The sequence below is a fragment of the Zonotrichia leucophrys genome, chromosome 2, assembly GCF_028769735.1.
Source record: "Zonotrichia leucophrys gambelii isolate GWCS_2022_RI chromosome 2, RI_Zleu_2.0, whole genome shotgun sequence".
NCBI lineage: Eukaryota > Metazoa > Chordata > Aves > Passeriformes > Passerellidae > Zonotrichia > Zonotrichia leucophrys.
Genome location: NC_088171.1, coordinates 124977206 through 125002897, shown reverse-complemented (window position 1 = coordinate 125002897; position 25692 = coordinate 124977206). Strand labels below are relative to the sequence as shown.

At 41.0% G+C, this 25692-nt stretch overlaps 1 protein-coding gene across 1 annotated transcript; it reads right to left on the bottom strand.

Annotated features, from left to right (window-relative positions):
* Positions 1 to 7417: 7417 nt before the first annotated feature.
* CHMP4C (charged multivesicular body protein 4C) lies at positions 7418 to 25031 on the bottom strand. The gene is made up of 5 exons (XM_064706282.1): positions 24701 to 25031; positions 16566 to 16743; positions 15237 to 15351; positions 12577 to 12685; positions 7418 to 10408 (listed from the first exon to the last, which is right to left on the bottom strand). The coding sequence occupies exons 1-5, from the start codon at positions 24894 to 24896 to the stop codon at positions 10344 to 10346; spliced, it is 663 nt and encodes a 220-aa protein (XP_064562352.1). The 5' UTR covers positions 24897 to 25031; the 3' UTR covers positions 7418 to 10343.
* Between the last annotated feature and the right edge of the window lie 661 nt (positions 25032 to 25692).

Sequence of the window (25692 nt, the reverse complement as noted above, 5' to 3'; positions counted from 1 at the left end):
CTAATTTGACTTTTTTGTCTCTGCAGTTTCTATTCCTTTTTTGAAATGTAGCTACAAAGGAACAGCATTTATTGTACTAGAAAAAAATTGAGTAGAACTTTCTGTAGGAAGTTTCATGTGGTTTGTAGAGGAGATTTTCCTATCCTAGCTATGGCAGACTGATACATGCTGGGTGAGTGGTGTGGAATTCAAAAAAATTATGTTCTGAAGTGGCTGCTACAATCGGGTTTTTCTTAGAAATGTCAGATAACACAAATCAATAGACCAAGTTCACAAACTACCAAGGAAGGGAAGAATCCCACAGGAAACACTCTATAGAATGCCAGGTCTTAGGGGTCTTTCTTCCTATCATTGCTTCCTATATTTCAATTAAGTCTTGGTGCAAGAGATCAGAACGTTCCAATTACTAGACAGTTCCAACACTCCAAAGTAGATACACATTTTTCCTACAAAATACAGAACTTGCTTTAAGGGGTGCTTGGGTAACTGAACTGTATCCTCACATCCATGTTTGTTTGAATCTACCTGTTGGTGGTTCTGCACTATTATGATCTTCAACACACTGTTAATGCATAGGATCTTAACCTCCTAGGTGAAAGATGAGAGAGAAGGGAAAGAGGACAAGAGAAACTTGTCCATAGTTTACACCTGAGCATTTTTCCCCTTTGAAAGTAAAACTGTTCACTCATTTGTTGATCAGAACTCCTCCATTAATTATTAGTTTCTGTGTTGTGAGTGGTTTAGGCTCTGTGTCAATTGTAACCCATTCAGGATCACCTTCTCCCACAGCACTGGGGTTTCTTTGCCAGCCTCACTGTGCTAACCTTTATCCCAGCCTTATTTCAGAGGACACCCTTTTGTGTTCAGTCCTTCTCAGATTGTGCATTGCAAAGAAAACACTGAGCCCAGGGTTTCTGATCAGTCCTTTTGATCTGCCCAGGTTTTATTTACCTTTTGTTTCTGATGCAACTTTGTGGATTCAGAGGAGTGGAAAAATAAGGAAAATAGTAAACATTTAGCATAAACATGCTTTATGCTAAACAATAAAATATTAATGTATCTATAGATATCCTTATTTTGTAGTAGATACAAATAACAAACATTTCATCCTCAGAGTAACAGTGATTTGGTCAGTCCACAGCTTATTCTCCAGCTGGGTATCTTGAGTGTTACACTGGAATACAAAATGTTTCTCTTGAAATTTCTCCTTGGGTTGATGAATTCAGAACCGTTCTGATGGTTGTTCTAGAGTCAGGAAAAGGTTGTCATGAGACATGTCTAAGCATAACTCGGTGCCACATAAAAAGCATCTTTTTTCTTCTGGTGGACATATTTAAAAGCCCCAAACTGCAGGTTTATCCAGCATCATCAAAACAAAGTGATACTAGGATTGAAGAGTCCAGTTTAACAAGCGTCAGGCAGAGTTACAGTGATGCTGCCCAGAGCTCAGGATGTGCACAAGCAGGATGTTTCCAAGACAAGCATTTTTCACTGTCATGTAACAGGAAGGCTGAAGGAGCTCTGTAATTGGCTGAGTTCTCAAATGTAATTCTGCTTAGCTGGATAAATCAGCCTGATGTGTACGCTATTCTTACTTAAGAAAAAGAGAATTTTTTACATGAAGTCTTTCTGCAACAGAACAGTGCTTGACACTGAAATTAAAATTCAGGAAAGCTAGTGATGTTCTAACTCAACTGGCAAAGCTTCTCTTTGTCCTTTTATACCCTTAACCTCCTCCTGACATTGAGAAAAATGGTTTTCAGTGTAATTCTCTTGTGTATAACCCAGATCTTCACTGTTTTCCTGCCCCTATGTGTATGACTTGTGCCTTTTCTGTCTCATTAAGCACATCAGAACATCTAACCCAGGCTGGAATTCTGGTATGGCTTGCAAATAGCACAAACTGCAAAGCAGGGCAGCATGGCTCTGGAGAAAGAGGAGGCATGGACGTAGGAGTGCTGAACTTGGAGTAATAATTTCAGTCCTCCAAAGTCCCTGCTAGCCGGAGCTGAACCCTTTGGCTTTGGGAGACAGGGACCTCACCTGTCACATGCATCACCTGTCAGGAAGAGATCACTCCCCACAGTGCAGAAACCCTCAGCATGGGTCTTCCTTCTAGCAGAGGCTGATCAAAGCACTGGCCTAATAAATGGGATTCTGAGATCAACTCTCAGCAGTGGCCAAGTCTCATCTATTTTAAGGGAAGTTAAAGGTTCTGCACCTTAACCCTTTGCTAAGCCTTCAAAAGCAGTGCTCCAGCCTGTTTTCCTGGTTTTCAGCACAATCTTCATGGAGACCTTTCCCCTTTTTAGCCCTTTCAAGCTCTTCATGGAAACCCTAAAGGCTTGCTGATTCATACTCAGCACTTCTTTGACTTGAGGATCACCAGAGTGCCAAATGAGGTTTGTCCCCACTTTGTATCTGAAGATAGGTATTGTATTTCCCTCTGCTGTGCAAACAAGGAACCTGAGGAAGAAAGCAACTACATGATTCACCCTAATTGCAAAGTAAGTCTGTTGGTGCAATCCTAGGGTTACTGCTGACCCCCTTGACTTGTCAGCAGGCTAAAATTAGATGATATGCTGATCCAGTGAGACTTTTGCCTGTACAATACAGGAACTTTTTCTTGGGATATCTCAACTGGATTTCAAGTAGGTTTAAATATCCTTGCTTATAAATTATTCGCTGCTTCTAGATTTGTGATATTCCTTTCTGATAAAAGTCAAATTGAACACACTAGGATGCTTTCATGTTTCATGGAGAAACAGGTCTCTGTTTTCCCAATCACATGTGGATTAATGTTTTTTCATTGAGAAGAAAACACAGCTGCCACAGCTGTTTTATGGAAATGCTGAGGATGACTATGAAACACTGGTTGGTTGGTTGGTTGGTTGGTTGGTTGGTTGGTTGGTTGGCAGTTAACGTGGGTTTGTCAAGCATTGTTCATCCAGCAAGCATCTACTGGGAGAAGGTTGTACATTGACCTTTCAAGATCTCATTATTGCTTTGCATTGTCTGAAAAATCAATAGATGGATGGATGGATGGATGGATGGATGGATGGATGGATGGATGGATAGATAGATAGATAGATAGATAGATAGATAGATAGATAGATAGATAGATAGATAGATAGAGCAAGGTTAGAAAGCAGCTGCTACATGTGGCAAAACAACTGGATCTCTCCTCCCAGATTTCCTGTGGCTCTTTCTAGGCATTGCTGGTGACCAGGTTATGGGGTGGATTCTTTGTGGTGTGATGGAGTCTCCCTTTCCCCCTCATTCTGCAGGATAAATACACCTGTTACACAGACGAGCAGGGGCAACAGGCAAGACCTCTACCCTATTACAGCAGCTGCTTTGTGCATTTAGAAGAAGTCTTGCCCTGAGAAGTTTATTTTTTTGTGTGTGGATGTGCATTAGGAATTTAGAAATCTTGCAGCACAGCTTGTGGGATAATTGTAAACTTAACAAAAACATCAGGAGCTTCCTCTTGGATTTTAATTTGTTAAGGAGATAATAATTTGCATCAGAAAAAAACAGATGAGAAAACTGTCTCACTCTGTGTAATCTTTTGACTAAGATTCAGCTAGATGTTTGTGTGCCTATAGAGACATTGCTCCTGCTTAGGTGTACAAAAGCAGCCCAAAAAATGTGTTTCTCGTAGAGATAACTGCAGAGAATGACCGGTCATATTTGACTTAGTTATTCCTACCTAGATGGGCCATTAAAAATTAATTTAAGAATGCAGCAAAATTAATGTGCAAAGTAATGGATGATGAAAGAGCATTAAACAATCAAAAATTCAGCTCAACTTTGCTGTGACTTAACCTGAGAAACAGAATGTGCAAATAATTGCTTTCATCTATTTTTGTTGTCAGCATGCTGTAGTTCACTAGGGGCATCCTCTGTGAGACAAGTTTCACATCTGAGTCTAGAAAACCACAGAAAGAACATCTCAACTGATTTCACTTTTCAAATGACGTGTGTTACACAAGACTCACGATTATCCAAAGGTCACAGGACAAGATCTCTTCTCTCAACAAAGAGGCTTCTATGCTCTGCTCTGGTGTAGCAGCTGTTGACTCAGATTTCAGTTTATTCAGACACAATATGTGCTCTAGACAGATTCTCAGGCTACATAAATTAGTGTCTCAACTTGTTATCATTTTCCCCCATCATTTTTTCTCTCCTATTGTCTTCTTTATAAAATTTAGTCCTTTGTGTTCAACCACAAGTGTCTGCTACAATACAATAAGATCTGTTCTCACGTTAGTGCTGTTACAAACCTTTTCCAGACTACTTGGTTCACACAGGGGGATTTTTTTTTCCTAGCTCAGTAAACTGAGTTGACTAAAATATTTTGCTGACTGCTTGCAAAGCATTGGGAGCTGAAGGTTTTAACCTGAGAAAGTGCAAGGTAGTATCTCCAACCTATGTTTATCTATGAACTTCTGAAACTGCATTACAGCTGTAAGAGGGTGTCAGTTCAGATGGAATTTCCTGTGCCAAATAAACCCTCTCCTTGGTAATGCTACCTTTTGAGATCCAAATCCTCAATAAATCAAAGTGGTTACTTTCACACATGAACATCAACAGCCTCAAAACCAGCGCTGCAATACCTGCCTGTAGACATGTCCCACATGCTCCCCCTAACCCAAAGCAGCACTGACATTACCTCACAATGACTGACGTGCTCTGAACCCTCACAGGGTTTGGGAGACAGACTCGACTGAGGAATCCCTCTTGCAGTTCAGTGTCTTCAATGTGTTCCAGTGACATCCAGCTTGCAGCTGGTCACTGCAAGGCACAATTCACTGACCCAGTATTAAACTTTTTCAAAATGAGTATTTGTAACAGACTTAAACCTTTGAGGTTGGTCTTAGCTCTTTGTCCTGGCCTGATTGTGTAGAGAGGGGGCTGGTAAACTGCTGCACGATGATCTGCTTCTGAGCTCCTGCATTAGTCCAGAGCAGGGAACAAATCTGGGTGCCAAGGTGGCCATAGACAGGGAAAGAGAACAAAAAAGAAGCCAGAGAAGCAGCCAAGAAGGTGGGTTAGTATTTAAAAGAGCATTTTAACTCTGAACAAGTGGGTATTTGTGACAGGAATGAGAAGTGTGGGAGGATTTCACCCCTGGTGTTTGAGCAGCACTTGCAGGCAGACCATTTCCTCCAGCATGAGCAGTAAGACTGAAATCAGGTCCTGTGAGAAAACTGCAGCTTTCCAGCCTGCTGGAGTTTCTTGCTGTATGCTGAACCCAGAGCTCCTCCTGGAGGTCTGCAAAGTCCCAGCCCTGGCACTGATGGACTCACCACTGCTGCTGGGCAGCAAAGCAGCCACACCAGGCACTCCAACACCCCATAAACACACAGGGTACAGACAATAGGTGGCTATGGGGTAATACAACAACCCTACACATGCCTATACATCTGCAGTCCCAGCTGAGCTTAGTTTGTTCAGCAGCTGCACCAAGGTCTCTTTAGTAAGCTGAGTACAAAAGTAAAGCTAAGATAGAAAGCTGGATATATTTATAAATTAAATGTATCTGAACACTCCCTTTACTCCTAAAGTACAAGTTTAATTTTTTGAGGACAGGGTGCTAAACTCAGGGTAGAGTTGGGGTGTCCATGTAAATCCTGTTTGAACCCACAAAAGACTCCTTTCCCCATAAGACTTACATGGTGAAAGCTGATGTCACAGCAATGGGAATGGGAGGCACTGACACCACTTCCATGGGAGCAGACCACCAGCTCAGACAACAGGTATTTAATCCAATACCACCTATTTGATTAAATGACTGCACTGGTCAGTACATTGACTGCTCAGCCAGAGTACAAACTCTTAAGAGAGACATCACAGAGAGCTCAAATCACAGATCCTCAACTTGCCTATCAGTCTAGGAGAGCTGGATGCCTGTCCTTTGAGAAAGCCAGCTGAGGGGCACCTACACTGCCCTAAACACAGCCTGGGTAGCAGTGGCTGCTGAGCCAGCACAGGCTGTAAGGGGCTGCGTAAGTGTCAAGCCCAAACTCCCCAAGATGGTATTTGCCCAAAGTTTATCTTGGTAAAGAGGAATTTGACAGTCAACTGTAGTAAACAGCAACCAGGGAATTATCAGAAGACTTCTAGCTGCAGGGGGAAAAGTCAGCCAGCATACATACAAGCAAAACATGAAAACACAAGTGTAGTGTGCAGGAGAGGAGGGAGCAGGGCAGCACAGGGGCTCTGTGACCCTGCCAGACACAGTCATCTTAGGTATACAAGGCTGTTCAGAAATTTCTAGGCACATATTAGCATTTCATAACTACATTATCTAATATTGATCCCAAGAGTGTAGTGGTGACCAGGTAATCACATGCTGATAACAAAATGAACCATTTAAACTACGATCAAGGTCACATAAAGCAGCTATACTTTTCCTACACAATATACACCTGACTCAACAGTGCTATGAAGGTCCCCCTCTGCAATGGGGACAGATGTGAGAAAATATGACAGCTACCTGAAATTATACTACTTGTAATTCTTAAGATGTGCTGCTAAATAATTTTTGAGACTAAATTTTTCTCTTTATGTTTCTAAAAAAATGACATAATTAAAATAATATAAGCTCTACATCATGAAAGACAGTGAGATTTTCTAAATATTTCCCCTGCACACTCATCCTGTTCTTCCACCCCCCACAGCTGTAGATAGCAGTGCTTGTTCCACAGCACTTCCTTGGCATTTTGTGACAAAGCCCTTAGGACTCACAAAGAGGAAAAGAGAAGCTGCCCAAGCAATTGAAACCTTTCCACACCAGATAATGAATGGTGGTCCTAAATCACTGCTCCAACATTTCAAACATACATGTAAATATATGTGTGTGTACAGTAAAGGTGAGACACTACACACACAGACTTTAAAGAGATTCTAATAAGGTGAATGAAAAAAATGCCTTTTGGATTTGTCTTCATCCTTGCCTATCATATTTTTTTCTTTTTTATTTTTAAAAGACCTGATCATTCTTCCTTTCAAGTAAGGCCTGGAAAGTGAAAAACACATATTTCTGGAATAATGATAAGATCTTCAGGTCAGAGGGGATGAGAGGGAGGTGCTTTGGATATATTAAATTTAAAAAATTTCTTGCAACACCATGGTTAAATGTGAAGGAATGCAGCCCAAACACCACAGCTTACACTGGGGTGGGGTTTTTAGTTGGATGTTTTTTAAACCAAATCAACTTCAAAGAATTCTTGAACTGTAACTGTCTGCTGAAAGATTAATACATCAAAAGAATATTTCAGAATATTCTCATATCCTTTAAAATAGCACTATACCCTAATGACAATATAAGGAGGGTACTTACAGTTTTGCGTGATAGGAAAAGAAATTTAATAAAATCATGTAACACAAACATGACACCAAAATATTTATTTACAGTGTGTATATATATATACATACATGAATTATATTTACTTTTTGTTAATATTTTTCCCTCTTTTTAAAGTTATCCAGGCTAAAAATGTCTAAGCTTGTTAGGAGAAAAAAAACAATCCCAGAATAAATAAGCAACAAGAAAGGAAGTCAGTTATAGTACACCATCTGCTGCACAGTCCTCCTGTAAAATATGTTCCAGTTAATAGGGTACATTTACAATAACACATTGACACTATTCACTCTCAACTGCTTACACACTAAACAAATACCATCTTGGCATGAAGAGAGGCATATGTTCAGTAAGAAAGAGCCATTTGTCCCACTGTTATCTGAATTTACACAGGAAAGAGCCACTCCCTCAGCTGAATTAAATCCCTACAACCCTTTTCCCTTGAAGAAAACTGGTGCAAAAAAAAATATATGGCAACAAACACTCCAGTTACGGAGGTCCAGGGAGCATTTTCCTTTCTGTACATCACTACAGTGTTTCTGAGTTTAATTTCACCAATCTCTCTTCCTGGCCTGTGAACTGGTACATGAGTCTGTCTTTCACGACTATACACAAGCTTTCAGAGCAGCTCATCTGAATATTCAGTTTCATTTCTTCACCTTTCAAAAGTCTTGTTTTTAAAGTGCTTGGTCTGAACATTAATAAGCTGAACACACCTGAAGCCTCTTCAGGGTCAGCAATGGGCCAAAACATTGCTGGTGGTCAGCAGTCAAATGCTGGTTTGCAAAGGAGAAGATCTCTACAGGATTATTTTGTCTCCAGTGAGGGGTGCTCGCATGGAAAGTTCTTATTCAAAAACAGCAGGCCTACATTTTCCAAAGCAGACTGGAAGTCACTTTAGTTCCAAAATGGAAGCTTAGAGACCCATTAGGTTGTAGAGCACTTTGAATATGCCAAGTGCTACCTACATAAGAGCTAAGCATTGTTAAACTACTAATGCAAACAAGAACAGAGGCTGGGAGCCAGCTTTTCCAAACTAACTATGGGACTGTGTTGGCTTCGCCTCATATTTAGAAATGCCAGAAGTGTCCACAAGCACACTGCCAGCCTTGCACAGTCACACCCCCAGTGTGTGTTAAAATATTCTGTACACAACTCAGAGACCTGCATAAACTGCACACCTTGAACACAGGATTCAAGCCAGAACGGTTGGCAAATGGATTTCTAATAACTATGAATATTTGCTATTTTACTAAATATTCCTGCTTTCAGGTAGCATCTCATGCTGAATTTCAGCAAGCGTTAAAACCAAGTAGCATTTTGTTAGTATTTGGTTTCTTTCTCCTTGAGAGTTCAAAATTTATTTTTAAATTTAAGGCAGCAGCGTCTTTCTTTTTTTTTTTTCCTGTTTTATTTTGTATTTAAAACAAAAATTAAATAATTCCAGATTTCCTCTAATCTCAACAAAATGGGACAATTTTCTTGGTACCTCCAAATTTTAGGACAGAATAAACACAACCTGTTTTATCCAGTAAGAAAATTATCTGAAGTGGCAAGGCTTGATTCAGCTCTCATACAGATACAATCCAAAAGCAATTCCTCCACAGAGAATGAAAGTCCTGAAAAATTCAATCTCTCCAAAGGGTTTATACATCTTGGGCTTCATCCATGGGGCTCAACTTGAAAGGCTCTGAGCAGACCATGTCTAGAAACATGTATTTGCTTATACTTAACCTAAAATCCACTAAGCTGAAGGTTACTGAAGCGTGCAGGAGAAGGGGTCAGTCTTCTGTCGCTAAAGATCTACAGAAACCAAGTCCACCACTATTCCCCAGGTGGTTCAGTCATCACTAAATTTAAATTAATTTGAAAACAAGAAACCTAGATGAAGGACTCTGCTTCCTACACCCCTAGGAACTCCACACTGTTCTATGATTTCCTTGTGATTGACAGCAGGCTACTAGCACACAGTTTAAGACTTATTTAATACTTTGTTAATACAAAGCAGCCTATTTAATTTTTGGGCTGTATTTGAACAGCCATCTCTCCATATATGTAGTAGCTTAGCACTCAAAAGTGGCATTTTTTCCTTAGGCTAAAACACTGTCAGCTGGACAGTAACACACCAACTTTACAAGTAAGCCAGAATCAGCTTTTAACCAGGGTTTAAAAAGGCCCTGCAAATACAACACACTGGTAATATTTCAATTCACAAACTGAGTAAGAGAAAAGAACCAGATGCTCAAAAATTAAAGCTATTTTGAAATTGTGTAACTAAAAATGTGTTGCTAATTTTCCTTTCCTCGATCACTGTAATTCTGTAACCTAGTCAGAAATAGTCCAAAATAAATTCAAGTTGACCTATAGAAGTGCATGGGACATTTAGGCCAGTTAAAACAAATAACACATTCCACTTCAATAAGCCTACAGAAGAGCTTCCTCTTAGTATCTAGGACACCCTAAGTTGCTCCAGGCAGACTGTTTGAATCTTCATGTCCAAATGAATAGTTATTAGTTCTTGGGCTCAAAGAACTTGCAAGTGAGGACACGTATTAAGCTGTTTTGCTAATATTTAAATAGTCTGAACCAAAAAAACCCTCTAGTTATAGAACCCTGATGATTTACTTAACTTTCTCATTTCAAAAATGAATCCAGCTTTGAGCATAAGTGAGGCACATGGGTTTTACAAACCAAGAGATATGGTAAGATAGTGCCTATTAAAAACTGATACTAATAATAAAACAAATCTCTTGACGAGGCTGAAAAAAAATTATGCTTGAAGGTTTAGGCAACTATTTAATTCTGGTTTTTAAGCTAATTTTGTAATATAGCAGTAACATGAGTCTCGGCAAGATGTGCCATAAAAAACCCCAGCCTGTATGAAATGCAACCACCATCAGTATGGTTATAAAACAGCAGTACAGCTCCTTACATTCTGCACTGTAATGTTTGGTGTTATAGAAAGACCATGCTCTTATGAAGCCCAGGCAGCCAGTTTCTTCATTTCATCTTCATCCTCTGCTCTTTTCCTGGTTGTTGCTGCAGATAAAGAGACAATAACCATAAACTAATGTAACAATCAGAACCATTCTATCTGTTAGCATGAGGACCTGCATAGTGCTTTTCTGTTTGAAGAGCTCAGACCAATTTACTGAGTAGGAAGCTGAACATAAGTAATGCAGGAATGAAGCCCATAAGAGATGCGACTATTTTCCCCCATCATTATTTTGTATAGAGCCCTGAAGTTCACAATATAGGTCTGATGTCACTCCTACTGAAAGACACAGAAAAAATATTTCATTTCAAAAGGTTATCACAGCCAGAAAAGGCCCACAAGAATACTGTCAATTCTCTCACTACCATGTAAACAAGAAAAGTGACCTACCCTGGCCAGCTGCACATCCTGCTACCTTTCCAAATAGTGCTGAGAGGTTCTGCACATGCAAGTCTCTGGATGAACTCACCCCATTTTAATGGGTGGGGTCATTTATTAAATGGAGAAAGACATTCCTGAACTTGCTTTGCTCAGGTAACATCAGTTAACTGCTGTGGTCACTACAACAACAATTCCCAGCTCTGTATCAGGTCCTACACACACTTTGTACCCAAGTCTCCTATCCCACATCATCTGCATTCACTACACTAAGACCTCACCCAAACTGTCTTCATTTGCTGACCTGCAAACTAGATGCCCAAGAGCCAAGGTTCAGCCTCAGGCTGCCTCCTCCATTTGTGGGCTGTGCACATCAGGACTGGCATCTCTCCACCCACCAGTGAACACTGTTGGTGGGTCCCACACCCTCCTGTGCACCTTAGAGCAGCCAGCTGGCTCCCACCTGAGGCAGCCATGGGGCCAGGAGCCGCCGTCTCGAGGGAACTGCAACTACCACCTTCAGGGACTGGGGTGGGAGAAGCACTTGGGGGATCACAGCTTCAGTCCCTCTTCTGCAAGAGTCACAGGTTCACTGTGTGACTGGGGAAGGTCACTATGCCTTGCTTCACTGCAGTTTCCTCATCTTCAAAATCAACATGCATGTCCAATTAGAAGCATTATAAATCCATCAACTGGTCTGACCTTGCTGTTGCTGTGTAACAGTAAGCAGGAAACATAAACCAGTTTTTCACAGCCTTGAACTATATAATTGTAACCAGCTCATCTTGCCTAAAGCAGCCATACAGATGGATGTAGAAAATTAAAATAGTGAGAAGCACATGGAGATGGTCTGGGTTTAATAAAAATGTCAACTGGCACAGCTGGATCTGGAAGACAATGTATGATTGTCATCCTAATTGGCCAGACTGAATTTTCACTGTTTTTCTAAATCCCTTTTTTATTTTACTAGCTGTTCTGCAGCTGAATTCAGTAATGAGGCCACAGTCTCAGCCTGAACATTTTAAACTGCTTCTCAGGATCTAAGTGTCATCTGCCAAAACACATATCATAGTATCTGAGTTGAGCTGGTCTGGGTAACCTGTTCTGTAGCAGAAACCATAAGCCACCTGTGTCATATGTGTGCTGTCCTTACCATCAAGTATTTATATTCTTTTACTAATGTCAGTACACAGCAAGTCTTTCAACTGACAGTGAAAAGTGTAGTAAAAGTTGACTGCCTCTGGCTGAATTCAAAATAAACACAGAGGAACTACAGAAAAATCAAACTACAGCTTATACCAGGAATAAGCTGTTCAGTACAAAGAAAGCAAAGGAAGGAACCTATGTCTTTAAATATGCACTTCCCCATGCCTCCTTCATTTCTAATTAAAATTCCAGTGGAAAATATCAAACCACTACCCTGCAAAGCTGGACCTTTATGACATAAACATTTGGAATCTAGGTCAGACTCTAATTGAAAGAGACTAAGGATTTAATTGCCAAAAAGAAGAAAAAAAAAGGCAAAAAAGATCAGTCCTCAAGGTTGGAGGAGACTCCAATGAGTAGGAGACTCATCAGTATATTTGCAGGGTCAAGTTTCCCAAGTTTGTCACCCCAAATCTACAGAGAATTTGGTCCTAAATGCTTTCACAGAGCAAAATGGAATCCCACTCTGCTTTTTCTGTTAAGCAGATACAAAAATAGGAAAAGGAATTTATAACATTTGAAAAGTTATAACAGAGTTAAATACATATCTGAAACCCTCTCTTCCTCTCCCCTTTTTCCCAGCATGGCTTAATCATGAGAAATGTAAAATGGCAAGCAGGCACTTTACCAGGGCGAGAAGGCAGCGATGTGGACGGAACACTTGGCAACCTGACATCTCTCATTCCCTTGTTCAGTTCTTCTTGCTCCAGTTCTTCTAATTCTGCCATCAACTCATCCTAAATTAAAGGAAAACATTATTTACAAATTCTGACAGTGATTACACACAAGAGCACATTAAACCACTGTGAAGCAAAATACTACTAAAAAACAGTTTACACCTGAAAGAACATATCAAGAAACAGCATATTAAATGTGCAGTTTTTACTAAGTATGGGCAAACTGAACACTGAAAATAGGACAATGAAAGTTAGAAACGAGACAAGAAATAAACTTAAAACTAACAGCAGTACAGTACATGCTAAAAAGTCAAATACGGGAGTAAAAAGTCTCTCTGTTGTCCTCAGGTTTGTTCCTAATCTACAGCCTGTACTCTTCAATGGATTCTAACTTTAATGTGCCATTTCTCCTATTTTAAAAGGCAAACATCTTCCACTGGTTATAAGGCAGATTGTGATTAAACATTATGCTCAGCCCTCTCATGTAAGTCCAGGATTATACGTGATTTCAAAGCAGCACTGGAACCAAAACTGTCCTCCTGGGTCCTGTTATTCACTCTTGAAGCACGCAGCACTCGTGGGCTTTTAGGTGCAGAGACTGATCTGGACAGTGATCTAATCCACTTGTACAATGCTAAAAATAAAAAGCCTGTATGCTTTTTAAAAAGCAAGGAACTTATTCCTCAGCTGAAGTTTCCCAAAGAAAGGATGCTAAATGCTACATATACATGGAGAAACAGACCTTTGCCACGTTGATACAATGGTTTAAAAGAAGCAATGGGCAAAAACAATGGGAGAGGGGTGGGGTAAATGTCAAAAAAGTAGTAAAGTAAGAGCTATTAGATACTGAAATGGGCTTTGCCTACACATTTATACATTGTTTATCACCAGTGTAGAAGTTAAAATGATAGTTGCATAGCCACCACAGGACTTTACACCTACATTTACTTTCTCATGGTTTTATAATTTAAGGCAAACATACACTATGCCAACCCAGGGAGAAGGAACTCTAATGATGCTGTGCCTGCCTGGAGCAGGAGAAATCACATGCTTCCATGGTCTCCTTACAGCCACGGCACACATGTGAAGAGAAAATGCATCCAAATGCATGGAAAAAACATCCTTAAAAAAATTAAATTAAATTTTACCCTTTAACACTAACCAGCTTATATCCCAGTCATTGATTCTAGCACTCTTAAGGTGCAGTAGCCTGCAAATCAGGTTTCCCAGTTACTGCCAAGGGCTCTAAGTATTAGACTCCTACCAAAAGCTGGTACAAGGATGCTCCGAGTGACAGGGGCTTATTTCCCAAACAGGAACAATGCACATCAGCTTCAGCTGGTATCCCTTAGGAACTTCCAGGTCAATCTACAACATGCTTACTAAGCCTAGACTCCAAAAAGTTAAGCACTGTTGAAAAGTAAGACACTGTACAGCTGTTTGGGGTGGGAGGATATTTTTCAATTGTTTGAAGCTCGGGCCAAATCCCATTCCTTGTGCCAGTAATGCCTAAATGTTTCTTGGAAAGTCTATTTACATTCAAAGGGGAAATACAGGAAAACAGCTAATGGGAACAAAATACAAAGAATCATTATAATTTTTAACAAATTAGAGCTGTTGAATGAAACTTCCTCTTCCTCCCAGTCAAGCAAATATGTGCAATATAGCATTTATATTTTCCTTTGCTGTCCATTTGGGAACATAGGAACAAATTAGTTGGGAATACAGGGAATGGTTTGAGTATTCAGGACATTCTTCAAATGATTCTTAGTGCTTGGCCATTTTGAAACAAAATTGAAAAACAAAACAAAAGTGGTTGTGATATTGAGCTTGACACCCATCTCTGCAGATTACAAGAATTTTGAGCAACCTTGACCCTTGAATCCTCAACTATGGTTGGATCAGAAATAAATTATATCCTGTTTAGATGTACAAAATCAAATCTGGGAGCACAGGATGAAAGCTACTGCAAAAAATTTTGAGAAGGTCCTAAATGCCTTGGGGGGCTTTCAGGAGAAAAGTTTTAGAATGAACCCTTATTGCCTCCAACAGGTATTACTTCTACCTATCAGAGCTACTTCTGTAGTCTGGGCAACAGGTAAAAGAACCTGCATCTCAAAGCACTAAAAATGACCTTAAAAAAATGGTCCAAATATTCAGAATTATGAACAGCAGCCTGTCCATGACATAGGGACATGCACTCAAGTCAAATGGATGTCTATTTTGAGCAACAGAAAATTACATGTTTCAGTGTCCACCTGGAGTAGTACAAATTACATGTTTTAGTGACCTTCCTCCGAGGCTCAAATGAGAACAATAACTACAGGAATGCAGTTAAAATGCTTTTCTTAAAATTTTTACAAAAATAAAAAATTATATTATTTAAAAATAAGATTTTTTCTATTTTTACTTTTCAAGATTTTTATTTAGTATATTATGTAGTTTATTTATAATGATTTTATTTAACTTTTATATTTATAATAAAATTATACAATTGTCCTAGATAGGGTAAGCTAGAACCAAGGAATTTCACATCCACACTTGTTGAGAAACAAAGCACTGCACAGTAGAATAATTTTGGAGTTAAAACTCACAGGCCTGAAGTACTAACCTCATCAAACTCATCACCAAAGGTGGCTCGGTTTGAGATAGCATCTGAAATTTCCTGGGCAACATCTTGCTGTTCAGTGATATCTTGCATCAAATCATCGATTTTGTTCAAATCCCTGGCAAGGTAACATGGAAACATTTTTTAAAAGCTGTATCATTCAAATCCTACAGAACACACTGACTTGAACAGACCCTGTTTTCTTTTTATGCCCATGACTCTACAAACAGCGGAATTCACAAGGAATAATTTTCCTCACCCACACCCAGCCCAGCTACTTCCATGCTGGGATTAAAACAAAAGCCAAACTGCAGCAGAGTGTGTCTCTCCCTCTCTGTGCTCCTCACACCTCTGCCAGCCAGTCACAGCCCATGGGCAGATCCCCCAGGTCAGCATCTTTACAGGCCTTTTGGTACTTGAAGGGCCTTTATAAGAAAGATGGGGATAAACATTTACATGGCTTGATGTGAAGGGCAGAGGGTAACAGCTTTAATCCAAAAGAGAGGCAATTTAGATTTGATTGAAGGAAGAAGCTTTTTACAATGAGGGTGGTGAAGCACCAGCACAGGTTGCCCAGAAATGATGGATACCTCATCACTACAAACATCCAAGGTCAGTTTGGATGGACCCTGATCTAGCTGAAGATGTTCCTCTTCACTGCAGGGTGTTTGGACAGGATTATCTTTAAATGTCTCTTTGAACCCAAACTATTCTATGATTTTATGGATCTTTTTTGATGTTAAGCTTTCACCAGAACTAGGGAGAACTTAACAGAATTGTACCCCATTTAAAGGTTTCCCTTTATTGTTAACTTCGTTATTGTTTCAGTTCCTGTTTATTTCTCCCAGAACAACCCTTCTGATTTAACTCTGTTTATTCAGGCAGAAAAACACCCCTTGAAACAATATAGGACAAACAAAAAAAAAAGAAAAAAAAAAGAATTTTTTGGGGGGTGTGGTGGGGAAAAGGGGTGCATTTAATTAGTACTTTGAGTCCCACAGTCCAGCTTATGGATTCTGAGGAAAAGTGTCCACATAGTTTCTATGACTAGATTTTCTTCTAGACAAACCAAGGGCAGAGGCCACTCTCCACTGCCAAGACAGACTGAAAAAAACAGATCTCACCCGTTAAGTGAACTTCCTTCTAGATTTACTGTTAGGAAAAGATATTTCTCTGCCAAATATAACACTGTAGCACTAACAGCATTCCTGACATTCAATGCCTGAACTAAAAATGAAGTCAAAACTATAACTTGATACAACAGTCTGTAGTAATGGAATAATTTGAAAGTGGTTAGTAAGTTCAACTTGGAAGCTACTAGAAAACACTTACATATTTTCATGTACTTTTTTCATAGCTTGTGCAGCATAACCCATATTCTTGAGCACTTCTGTGTTGGTGTGGGAATTTTCCAATGCCTCTCTCTGGAACTCAATGGTCGAAAGTGTCCCATCAATTTGATTCAACTGTTTCTCATACCTCTTTTTTCTCTTCAGGGCTTGTAAGGCAGCTGGAATGGGAAGAGGCAAAGTGCATTGTGTGTTTTCATAGCAAATGCAAGGACAAGTGGTTCAGCACCAAGCTGACCTGCAGAATTTATAATTCTCACCCTCCTACCTTACTATGAGGCAGACAAACTTTGACCACACCAGGTGGGCAGCCTGTTAATCACCAACAGGCTGTTGCATGAACATGCTGGGAAGCCACTTTTAGATTAACTCCTTTTAGCACCACAAGGAAAAGCAGCTTCCTCCTCCACTGTAGGAGATCTTGAACTCCATCCTGTGCACACAGGCAAAGCAGGGAAGATGGGAAGGAAAAAGAAAAACATCAGAGAGAAGTCAGAAGGGAGGAAGCAGAAGAGAGAATAAAAGAATAAGCTGCAAAATGTAAGTAAAACCTAAAGAAGACAGTGTAAGAAGATCTGCCATGAAAACCAGAACTCCACCAACGGTGCTTTGTAAACTTTGTCTCCGCAGCAGTAACTGTGAAGTGCAACAGAGGGTTCAAATGGCCCAGCTAGGCAGAAGGGTTAGATCAGAGGAGGATTTGCATTTCTCCAGCTTTTAGCTCATCTATTTCTTAACAGTCACTTAGGAACATGATCTTTAAACCTTAGAATTTAAAGACACTAAGAACTTTGTAGACATGGGCACAGTCAAATCCAGCTACACTCCATTATCTTTGTATATTGTCGAGATTAGTCTTTTATATTCACCAAGTTATGAGCTGTGTACTCTGCCCAGAGTAAATCATTACCAGAATAAATGCACGTGACAAGAGTGAGGAGAAAAGAACTTTCTCTTGGCCTCAGGGTGTGGAACACACACAGTTTTGCCACAAGCATTTCCTGATGACAGTCCTTTCCAAACTACCCATGTGCCAGGCTAAAAATCCCACCAACCAAAACAAGAGACTGAGTTAACCCATAGTTTGGCTTTCAATGCTATTAGCACCCCCATTCTTTCCCTTGTCTCCTACATTTAATTTTTTTAACAGATTCAGAGCCTGCCAGCCCCAGCAGTGCTGCAACCCCCCAAACTCAACCAACAGCAGCAGCTACTGTTCCAATCCTGTATTTTAATCCTGTATTTTATGCCCATGTGTAATAACACTGAACCTTGTCACTGGGGTACACAACTTTTCAAATGAAATTAGGATTCCCCCAAGGAGGCACAAATATTTATGAATAGTAACAGCACACTAAAGAAGTTAATGTTTTGTTGACAAATGCTTGAATCAACATGATCAATATTGCTCATCAGGAGCTGCTCAAGGACAGGCATTCACACAGGCTAAGATGCCTTCCACCACCTGCAGTGAGATGTTTCAGGACAGCAAACCACAATCCCAACAGATTAATCACAGCACTTAAATCCAAGATTTTCCCAGGTTTTGGGGGATGGTTCAAAGATCATGCATATTCTGAAGAAGTTGCACAAATACCAAATGATGTAATGCACATGGCAAATGTAACAATTGTAAAATTCTCACTGGCAATTCTAAAACACTTAATTTTTATTTAACCCCAAACAATGCTTACCTACTTATTATTTCCTTACTTAATTATGCTTAGTGTTGGGAGAGTTAAGACACCAGCCACTTCCTTAGCTTCCATTGGATCAAGTGTAACCCTGGACTCTTAGGTTAGGAAGCTAGAGGTTCCAGACAAATGTAACAGTCTGAAACTCTGCATAACACCAGCTGGGCCAGAGAGGACTCTGAGGACCTGTGGACACTGAGGAGCACTCAGCTGGAGCAGGCATCTACCATGGGGCAGTCTTTCTAGTCAGTGCTCCTCAGAAAAGGGACTCTGCAATGGCGTTGTTATTATTGGCTGCTCACAGAGAAAATGGATTTCCTCAGTTACACACAAAGCAGTCTTCAAAATCCTGAAGATCATCTAATTAAACCACACCCAAATCAAGAAAACACAGGAGAAGCTACACTCTGCTATTTCAGCTATTCATAAGCAGCTTTTCCTAATTATTGTGGTGCAAGATATTATCTTCATTCTCTTTGGTTTTACCAGTGACTTACAGAATAAAGCAGTCCATAGGAAATAAATTAATTCTCCTTCTTATCAACCAAAGCAGTGTAAATTCTCATACCACACTATATGATTTTCGTGATGTGTGTTAAATGAATGCCCTTTATTGCAGAGTATTTTGCTACAGCAGCTCCTATCACTAATTTATGAGAATTTCCTTGTTATTTGAAATCTATTTTCCTATGTTTTACAAAGTACCTAGAATTTTTAGTGCTTTTCTACTGCATATTAGAAGCATTTTAAAACTTGTGTGCAAGTTTTACAGAATTGAAATGCTTCTGTTTTATAATGCTACCACATTCTAATTACAAAACTGGAGATTAAAATGTATCTATTAAAATATAATGAAATTGAGTAAAGAACACAAACTCACTTCACTGAAGGTCTAAGAATGGCACTGAAAAATGGTGTTCCCCATTCCAAAGATCTCAAAGAAGGAAGACAGCCTGGAGAGGATGAGTTTGAGCAGAGGTAGAGTCTGAGGAAGCAAGTGTAATTAACACCAATTCATTCAGGAAGAGGTGGAGGGCTTCTCCAGGAAAAAAACCACAAAAGCAGACTCATACACTTTTTCTTTTGTGTTCCAAAAAAACCAATTCAACTCCTGAATTTTTTAATGCCAGCACTTGGCTGGGCTTTAGCGCATTTCCTGAACTGAATCCAGTCAGCAGGATACAGCTCACAGATTAGGAACGACTGTTTTTAATATGAGTTTTTATTTTATAGTCAAGGTGTCTGGAACAAAAGGAGACTATGATGTCAGTTTAAATTTGCATATTAATGAACTCCTTTTATTAACAAACAGAAGGGTGCTTTTCCTATATCGCTACAATGCTGACACTTTATTAAGGAAGCAGAAATGACAAGCCGGGCAATAAGTATCCTGGCCACAATGAATATCCAAATTTCAAAAGGAAAAACAGAAATAATGGTATAGGAAGAGTTGTGCACCCTCCTCATGGTTTCATGCCAGATCAGACTGAAAAGCAACAGTGCAGTAATACCACCTTTACCTGTCAAGCACACCACCAACACCCATCAGTACAGAAAGCACCAACAATCTCATCATCTTCTGAAGCAGAAATAAAACAATTGTCTAATAATCCTTATAATTCCCATGAGAAAACTACTGAAGTAGGAAAAGAATAATTCTTCTGAAGATGTAACACCACTGTGAAAATACCAGGTATCACTCCTGGATTCAGTTCACACACCTCCACCTCAGGCCTGCAAGGGATTCATGGACTGCAGTTTCTGATCTCCCTCACTCCAGGGACAACCAAAGGCAATGCTGCTGAGGCCATAAAAATCATAGGACCCCAATTAGGCTCATTATCAGCACTCATAGTCTGTAATGCCTTGTGGAGGAAGCCACAAGCCACTAGCAGTTACAACTGAGGAGCTAAATCAATGTGAAATACAAAGTTGTGTTTTGTGTCAGGTACAAACAGGCGATGTGTGTAGTTGTAAATGTGAAATGTGTGAACCCCAACAATGGGAGAGCTGTGAATTCTAATAAAAACTGAGGAAAATAAAGCATGGAAAAAGACCTTTGAACTTATCTTTTGTTTGCAATTAACCCTGGTTGATTTAGGAGCATTGGAATTAAGGTGTTAAAGATGTTGCTTTTTGCTTGCATTTAATCCATAAAAAGCTCTGCAATAATAATCTTTTGAAGTATAATTTTAGAATATTACTTGTATCCTTGAAACTATAGCTTTGGAATATATATAAAGGAAATATGCTTATCTCATGCCTTACTGAAGCAGAGAAAAACAGCTTGAGAAAGGAAGATGAACATCACCTCAAGGGTTTATGGTTTCGACCAAAGGGAAGCTGGACATCACTGTTATGAGATTTATAGTCTCTGCAATTAAAAGGTGGACCCACATCTGGGGAGCTGGACCCCACCAGATGGGATTAGTCTTTCTTCTTTCGGAAACTGGACCATCACCATCTGGGGATACTCCTTTGAGATACATCCTGAGAAATTAAAATCACAATAGTGTATAGAATTGTGATGTAATAATTTGGAATAAAAATTGCTGATGAGTAAAAGATTGGAAATAGAAACTGCTGAAAAAAGCTGATGAGTACCCCTATAAATACCTGTAATCATCAATTATCGGTGTGCAGTTGGAGGGAAAACTTCCCCCACTGTACCCAGCGCTGTATTGCTCATACTTTACCATATTAAATAATAAATTGATTGCTGCTTGAATATTGGCCTAGTCAAGCTTCTTATTCATAACATCAAGAATAATAAAGAGCTGGACCAGTTATAAGTATTCCAGTTCATGGCAAGACACTTGAAATGTGATCATGAAAGTCAGGAACAATCTCTGTAACTTGCAGAGCAGACACACCAAGGGCTTTCCCTTAGGTCCCTGCCAGAACCCTCCTTCCCAGCCTGTCCCACAACCAGAACCCTCCTTCCCAGCCTGTCCCACAGCCAGAACCTTCATTCCCAGCCTGTCCCACAGCCAGAACCTTCCTTCCCTGCCTGTCCCACAGCCAGAACCCTCCTTCCCAGCCTGTCCCACAGCCTGCCGTAGGCGTGGCTGTCCTGTCCCCCACAACACACCCCTACCGCACCATTGCTTGGCTTCCACAGCCTCCTGGTCACACCCAGCTCATTCAAAAGGAATGCTACACGGCTACATAAGCCCTGCCCAATCCTAACACACAACATATTTAGCAGCATCTACTTGTGAAACCCTCCCTGTTATTCCCACTTTCTTCGTAGGTTTTGTCTTCAGTAGTAACTATGTGGTTCTTTATGGATAAGATTTAATCCTATTCTGGATGGCTTATTTTAACTTAATTATTTTTTTAAGGTTTTTAAAATATTTTTAAGGTCTGTGAAACAACGCATATTCATGTGTATGTTATTTTCACAATTACAAGCATGCTCCAGAAAACACACTTCCTTTTAAACAAAGTTTTCAAATATTCAGTATCACTTCCTGTTCTTTAAATTTTCTTCTATGTCCTTTAAAATAATGGATAAGAAAAGCCAGTATATAGATGGAGTTGGCAGCTATGCATTGGCTGAAACTGAGAAACCCCCCAAAAAAGCAGAGCAAGAGATTTTAAACAAGTTTGTTCCTGGAATGGAGAGACATTAGAATTCAATGCTAACTGTGAAAAAAATATTGCTTCTCATGACATAACCTTTTCAGGAGGAATTTTAGCATACAAAAAACCCTGAAGCGGTCTCGCTAATCTCAGATATTAATGGGGAATGCTGGAAATACGTCACATCAAAAGTATAGCTAATTTCAGATTAGGTACAGGAACTGCAGAGATACTTCATAAAGGAAAAGCCAGGAGTATTTCAGTGATGTTTCACATCTATGGCATAGCTAATGCATTACAGCTTTTAAATCAAGTTAAGCCTACTGATGTCACATGAAACCCAATCAAGAGTCATATGAAGTCATGAGAAATTGCTGGTGCTTGAATCTGCTCTCTCTTGTGTAGGTGCAACTGACTCAGACTCATATACCTAAAAAATCAAGTGAGTTCATGCCAATTTGCTAATTTTCTATCCCTAGATACATCTTACTCCAATTGCAGGCAGCCCTATTTTAGTTTCCATAGGCTTCTACACAAATGCAACAAAGGAAAAAAAAACTGCATTAAAACTACCAGTGATGTCCCTCCAAAACACTCAATTGGACAAGGCAATGTAGATTAAAACCTTTATTCTCTCACTTGTATGTATGTTTACATAATGTTACAACAGGTGGTGGTTAGCACAGATTTTCTCTGAGCTATACAGTACTACACACTAGCTAATGTCAATGTAAATCAATAGTAATTAAACTGTAAAGCAATTGGCATATCAGATGAAGATATATTATTGGGGATTTCAGTTCACTGACTATCCTGCTAAATTTAAGCACTTTGGCACAGCGAGGTTATATTTTAAACAATATATGGTTCATATTGTTACTCCTCTGCCTGTACTTAGGTTATCCCATTTTGGTTTTAGAACCATTTTTGGCATGAGTAAAAACTGCCCCACTGCCCTTTCAGCCCGACTCTTGCCTCTTTACTGTTCTTCACTGTAGGTCCCCAAGCAAATGACAAAATCAAAGGCAGTTATTTCCAACCACAATCAGCTCAACACTACAATGTGTAATATGACTCCATGAACAATTTAATAGATAAAAGACTAGGGCAATGGCATATTGAACAACAATCTTCAGATATCGAATGCTGCATGTCTGAAGCAAAAGGCCAACACACACCTGAAACCACCATCAACCAGCTGAGTTAAAGATGAAGCAGATCCACCTTTTCCCAACAAATTCTCGTTCCTGTCTGTGCCCCACTCTCTCCTTCCTAGCACTCATCTAGCTACCAGGTCAACTGGATAAGTGGAACTTAAACCATCCTGTGTAAAAAGTATAACCTAGACAAAGAAAACCACAATATTTTACCATGTCCAGCTTTCTGAAACACACCCTTCAGGGAGCTCTGCTAAGGGAAAGGAAGGGAGCAGCACAAGGGCGGGAGTGAGGCAGGAAATGCTGCTTCTTTCTGTAAATGTGCCAGCTTATATTTCAGGTTTGGGATGAAGTTCCAGAGCAGTATGTCTGGATTTAACCAGGAATTGCTACAGTCACAGTAACCAACCTGTTTGCTTGTACCAGCCCTGCAGCTCAGGATTTTGCACAATGAATTCAGCCCCAGGAGCCACCGGGTCACTTTGTCCCAAAGCAGATTAGCTTCCAGCTGGATCACCTTCCTGATCTAGCTCACTGTGACAGTACAGAGGTGCCAATACCTGGACAAAGGACCAAGAGACACTCCAGCTGAAGCCAGGGGAGTATAAAGTGACAACTGGGACAATTGTAACAGCTCCCATCCTCTTGAGCAGCTGTCTCAGTTAAGCTCTCAACTGACTTTAGTCCCTCGATTGTGGCCCATCTTGACCCACAATTTTAAATCCATTTTAACTAAAAGTTAGTTTAGTTAAACTGCCTCTTGATAATAATTATTAAATGTAAAGTATTACAAATACATTAGAGGGCTAACCAGGACACCTCTAATACATAGCTCCACATAAGTTCAAAACTAGAGGGCATTATTTTTTAAAATACTGATTAACAGAACAAGCAGGCAAAAGACCTACTTTCTTGTTACATCACAAATCTTTACTTCAAAATATTCTTCTTCTATTATTAAGCATTTAAATTAAAATACAGCTCAGGCAAACAGGCCTCCATGCGACTTCAGGAAGTAATTAACTTGTTTCTCTGAGGCCTGTATATCCCCAAGACACTGACTACCATCATGTGCTTCTCAGGGGTGACAACATCAATATACACAGGAGCCAGGCTTTCTGACCCCTTAGCATCCTCTCCTTTGTAGCTAACAGGGTCCCAGAGCACTAGTCACTAATGCTCTAAGCTATCATTCTTTTTTTGGTTGCACATATACTTCTTACATTATTTGGACAAATCAGCAATGGGGATAATGTGCATTGATTTGTGAATATACAGGAGATCCACACATCCTTCACGTCGTTCACCACCTGCCCAGCCAATGCTGAGCCCCCAAACAGCGATTCCCTCCCGGCTGAGCAGCAGTACTTTGCCCTCCGTGTATCCAACCAGTACCGTGCGGTACAGAGCACAAACAGGAGAATCGCACAGGAAACCACAGACAGTAAATTTGTAAAATAACAAATTCCCATCCTGCTATATGAATCCACAGTTCATTAAACACTAATCGATGCCAAACTACCATCCTGCCTGGCGTGTGGTGATACTTGCTCGGAGCCCAGGGCCGAACCGCACTGCACACCTGCGGTGCCGGGTGACCCGGCCCAGCCGAGTGCTCCCCGTACCGAGGGCGCCCCAGCCACGGGAGGGATTTAACCGCGCGGGGCCCGGCCCGCACTCACCTCGCTTGTTCTTGGTGCCGTGCTGCCGGGCTAGCGCCAGCTCCCGCTCGATCCGCGTCTCCAGGTACTCCTGCTTCTTGCTGAGCATCTCCTCCGTCTCCCGCAGCCGGGCCAGCGCCTCCTGCGGCGAGGGACCCCTGCGGCCCTTGGAGCCGGCCGAGCCGCCCCCCTTGAAGAACTTGGAGATTTTGCTCATGGTGGCGATCCCAGCTCGGCACCCGCCGACGGAAAGGTCCGGCCAGGCCGGTGCTCAGGAGCCTTCCTGCGCAGCACACGCCGTGACAGCGCTTCCTCGGCCCACGGACGGCGGCGGCACCGCACCTGGCGGCGGGGCGGGCCCGGGGGCGGCTCCGCGGAGCTGCCGCTGCCCTCAGCCAGCGCCGGGCAGGGCGGCGGGAGGAGCCGGCGAGCTCCGCGGGACAGCCGCAGGATCCCGGGCCGGACCGGCGCTGCGGAGGCGGCTGAGAGATTGTGCTTCCCCCCTACTTTTTTCCCGTGTCACAGAATGGCAGAATGCACAGTGGGTCATCTGGTCCAACCTCCCTGCTCACGCAGGGTGATCCTAGAGCACATGGCACAAGACTGCATCCAGGCGGCTCAGTATCTCCAGGGAGAGAGACTGCACAACATCTCTGGGCAACCTGTTCGATTGCATGGCCATCCACACAATAAAACTGTTCTTCCTCGTATTCAGGTGGAAATTCCTGTGCATCAGTTTCTGCTGTTGCCTCGTCCCATTGCTTGGCACCACGCAGAAGAACCTGCCCCAGCCTCTTGGCACCCTCCCAGAAGATGCTTATAGGCATTGGTTATGTCCCCTCCCAGTCGCTTCTTCTCAAGGCTGAAGAGGCTCAACTCCCTCAGTCTTTCCTTCGAAGGGAGATAATCAAGTCCCTTGGAAAATGTTGTAGCTCTCTGCTGGATCGTCTCCAGGAGCTCCATGTCTCCTACTGAGGAACCCAGAATTGGAGACATGCCGCAGGAAGGTGTTT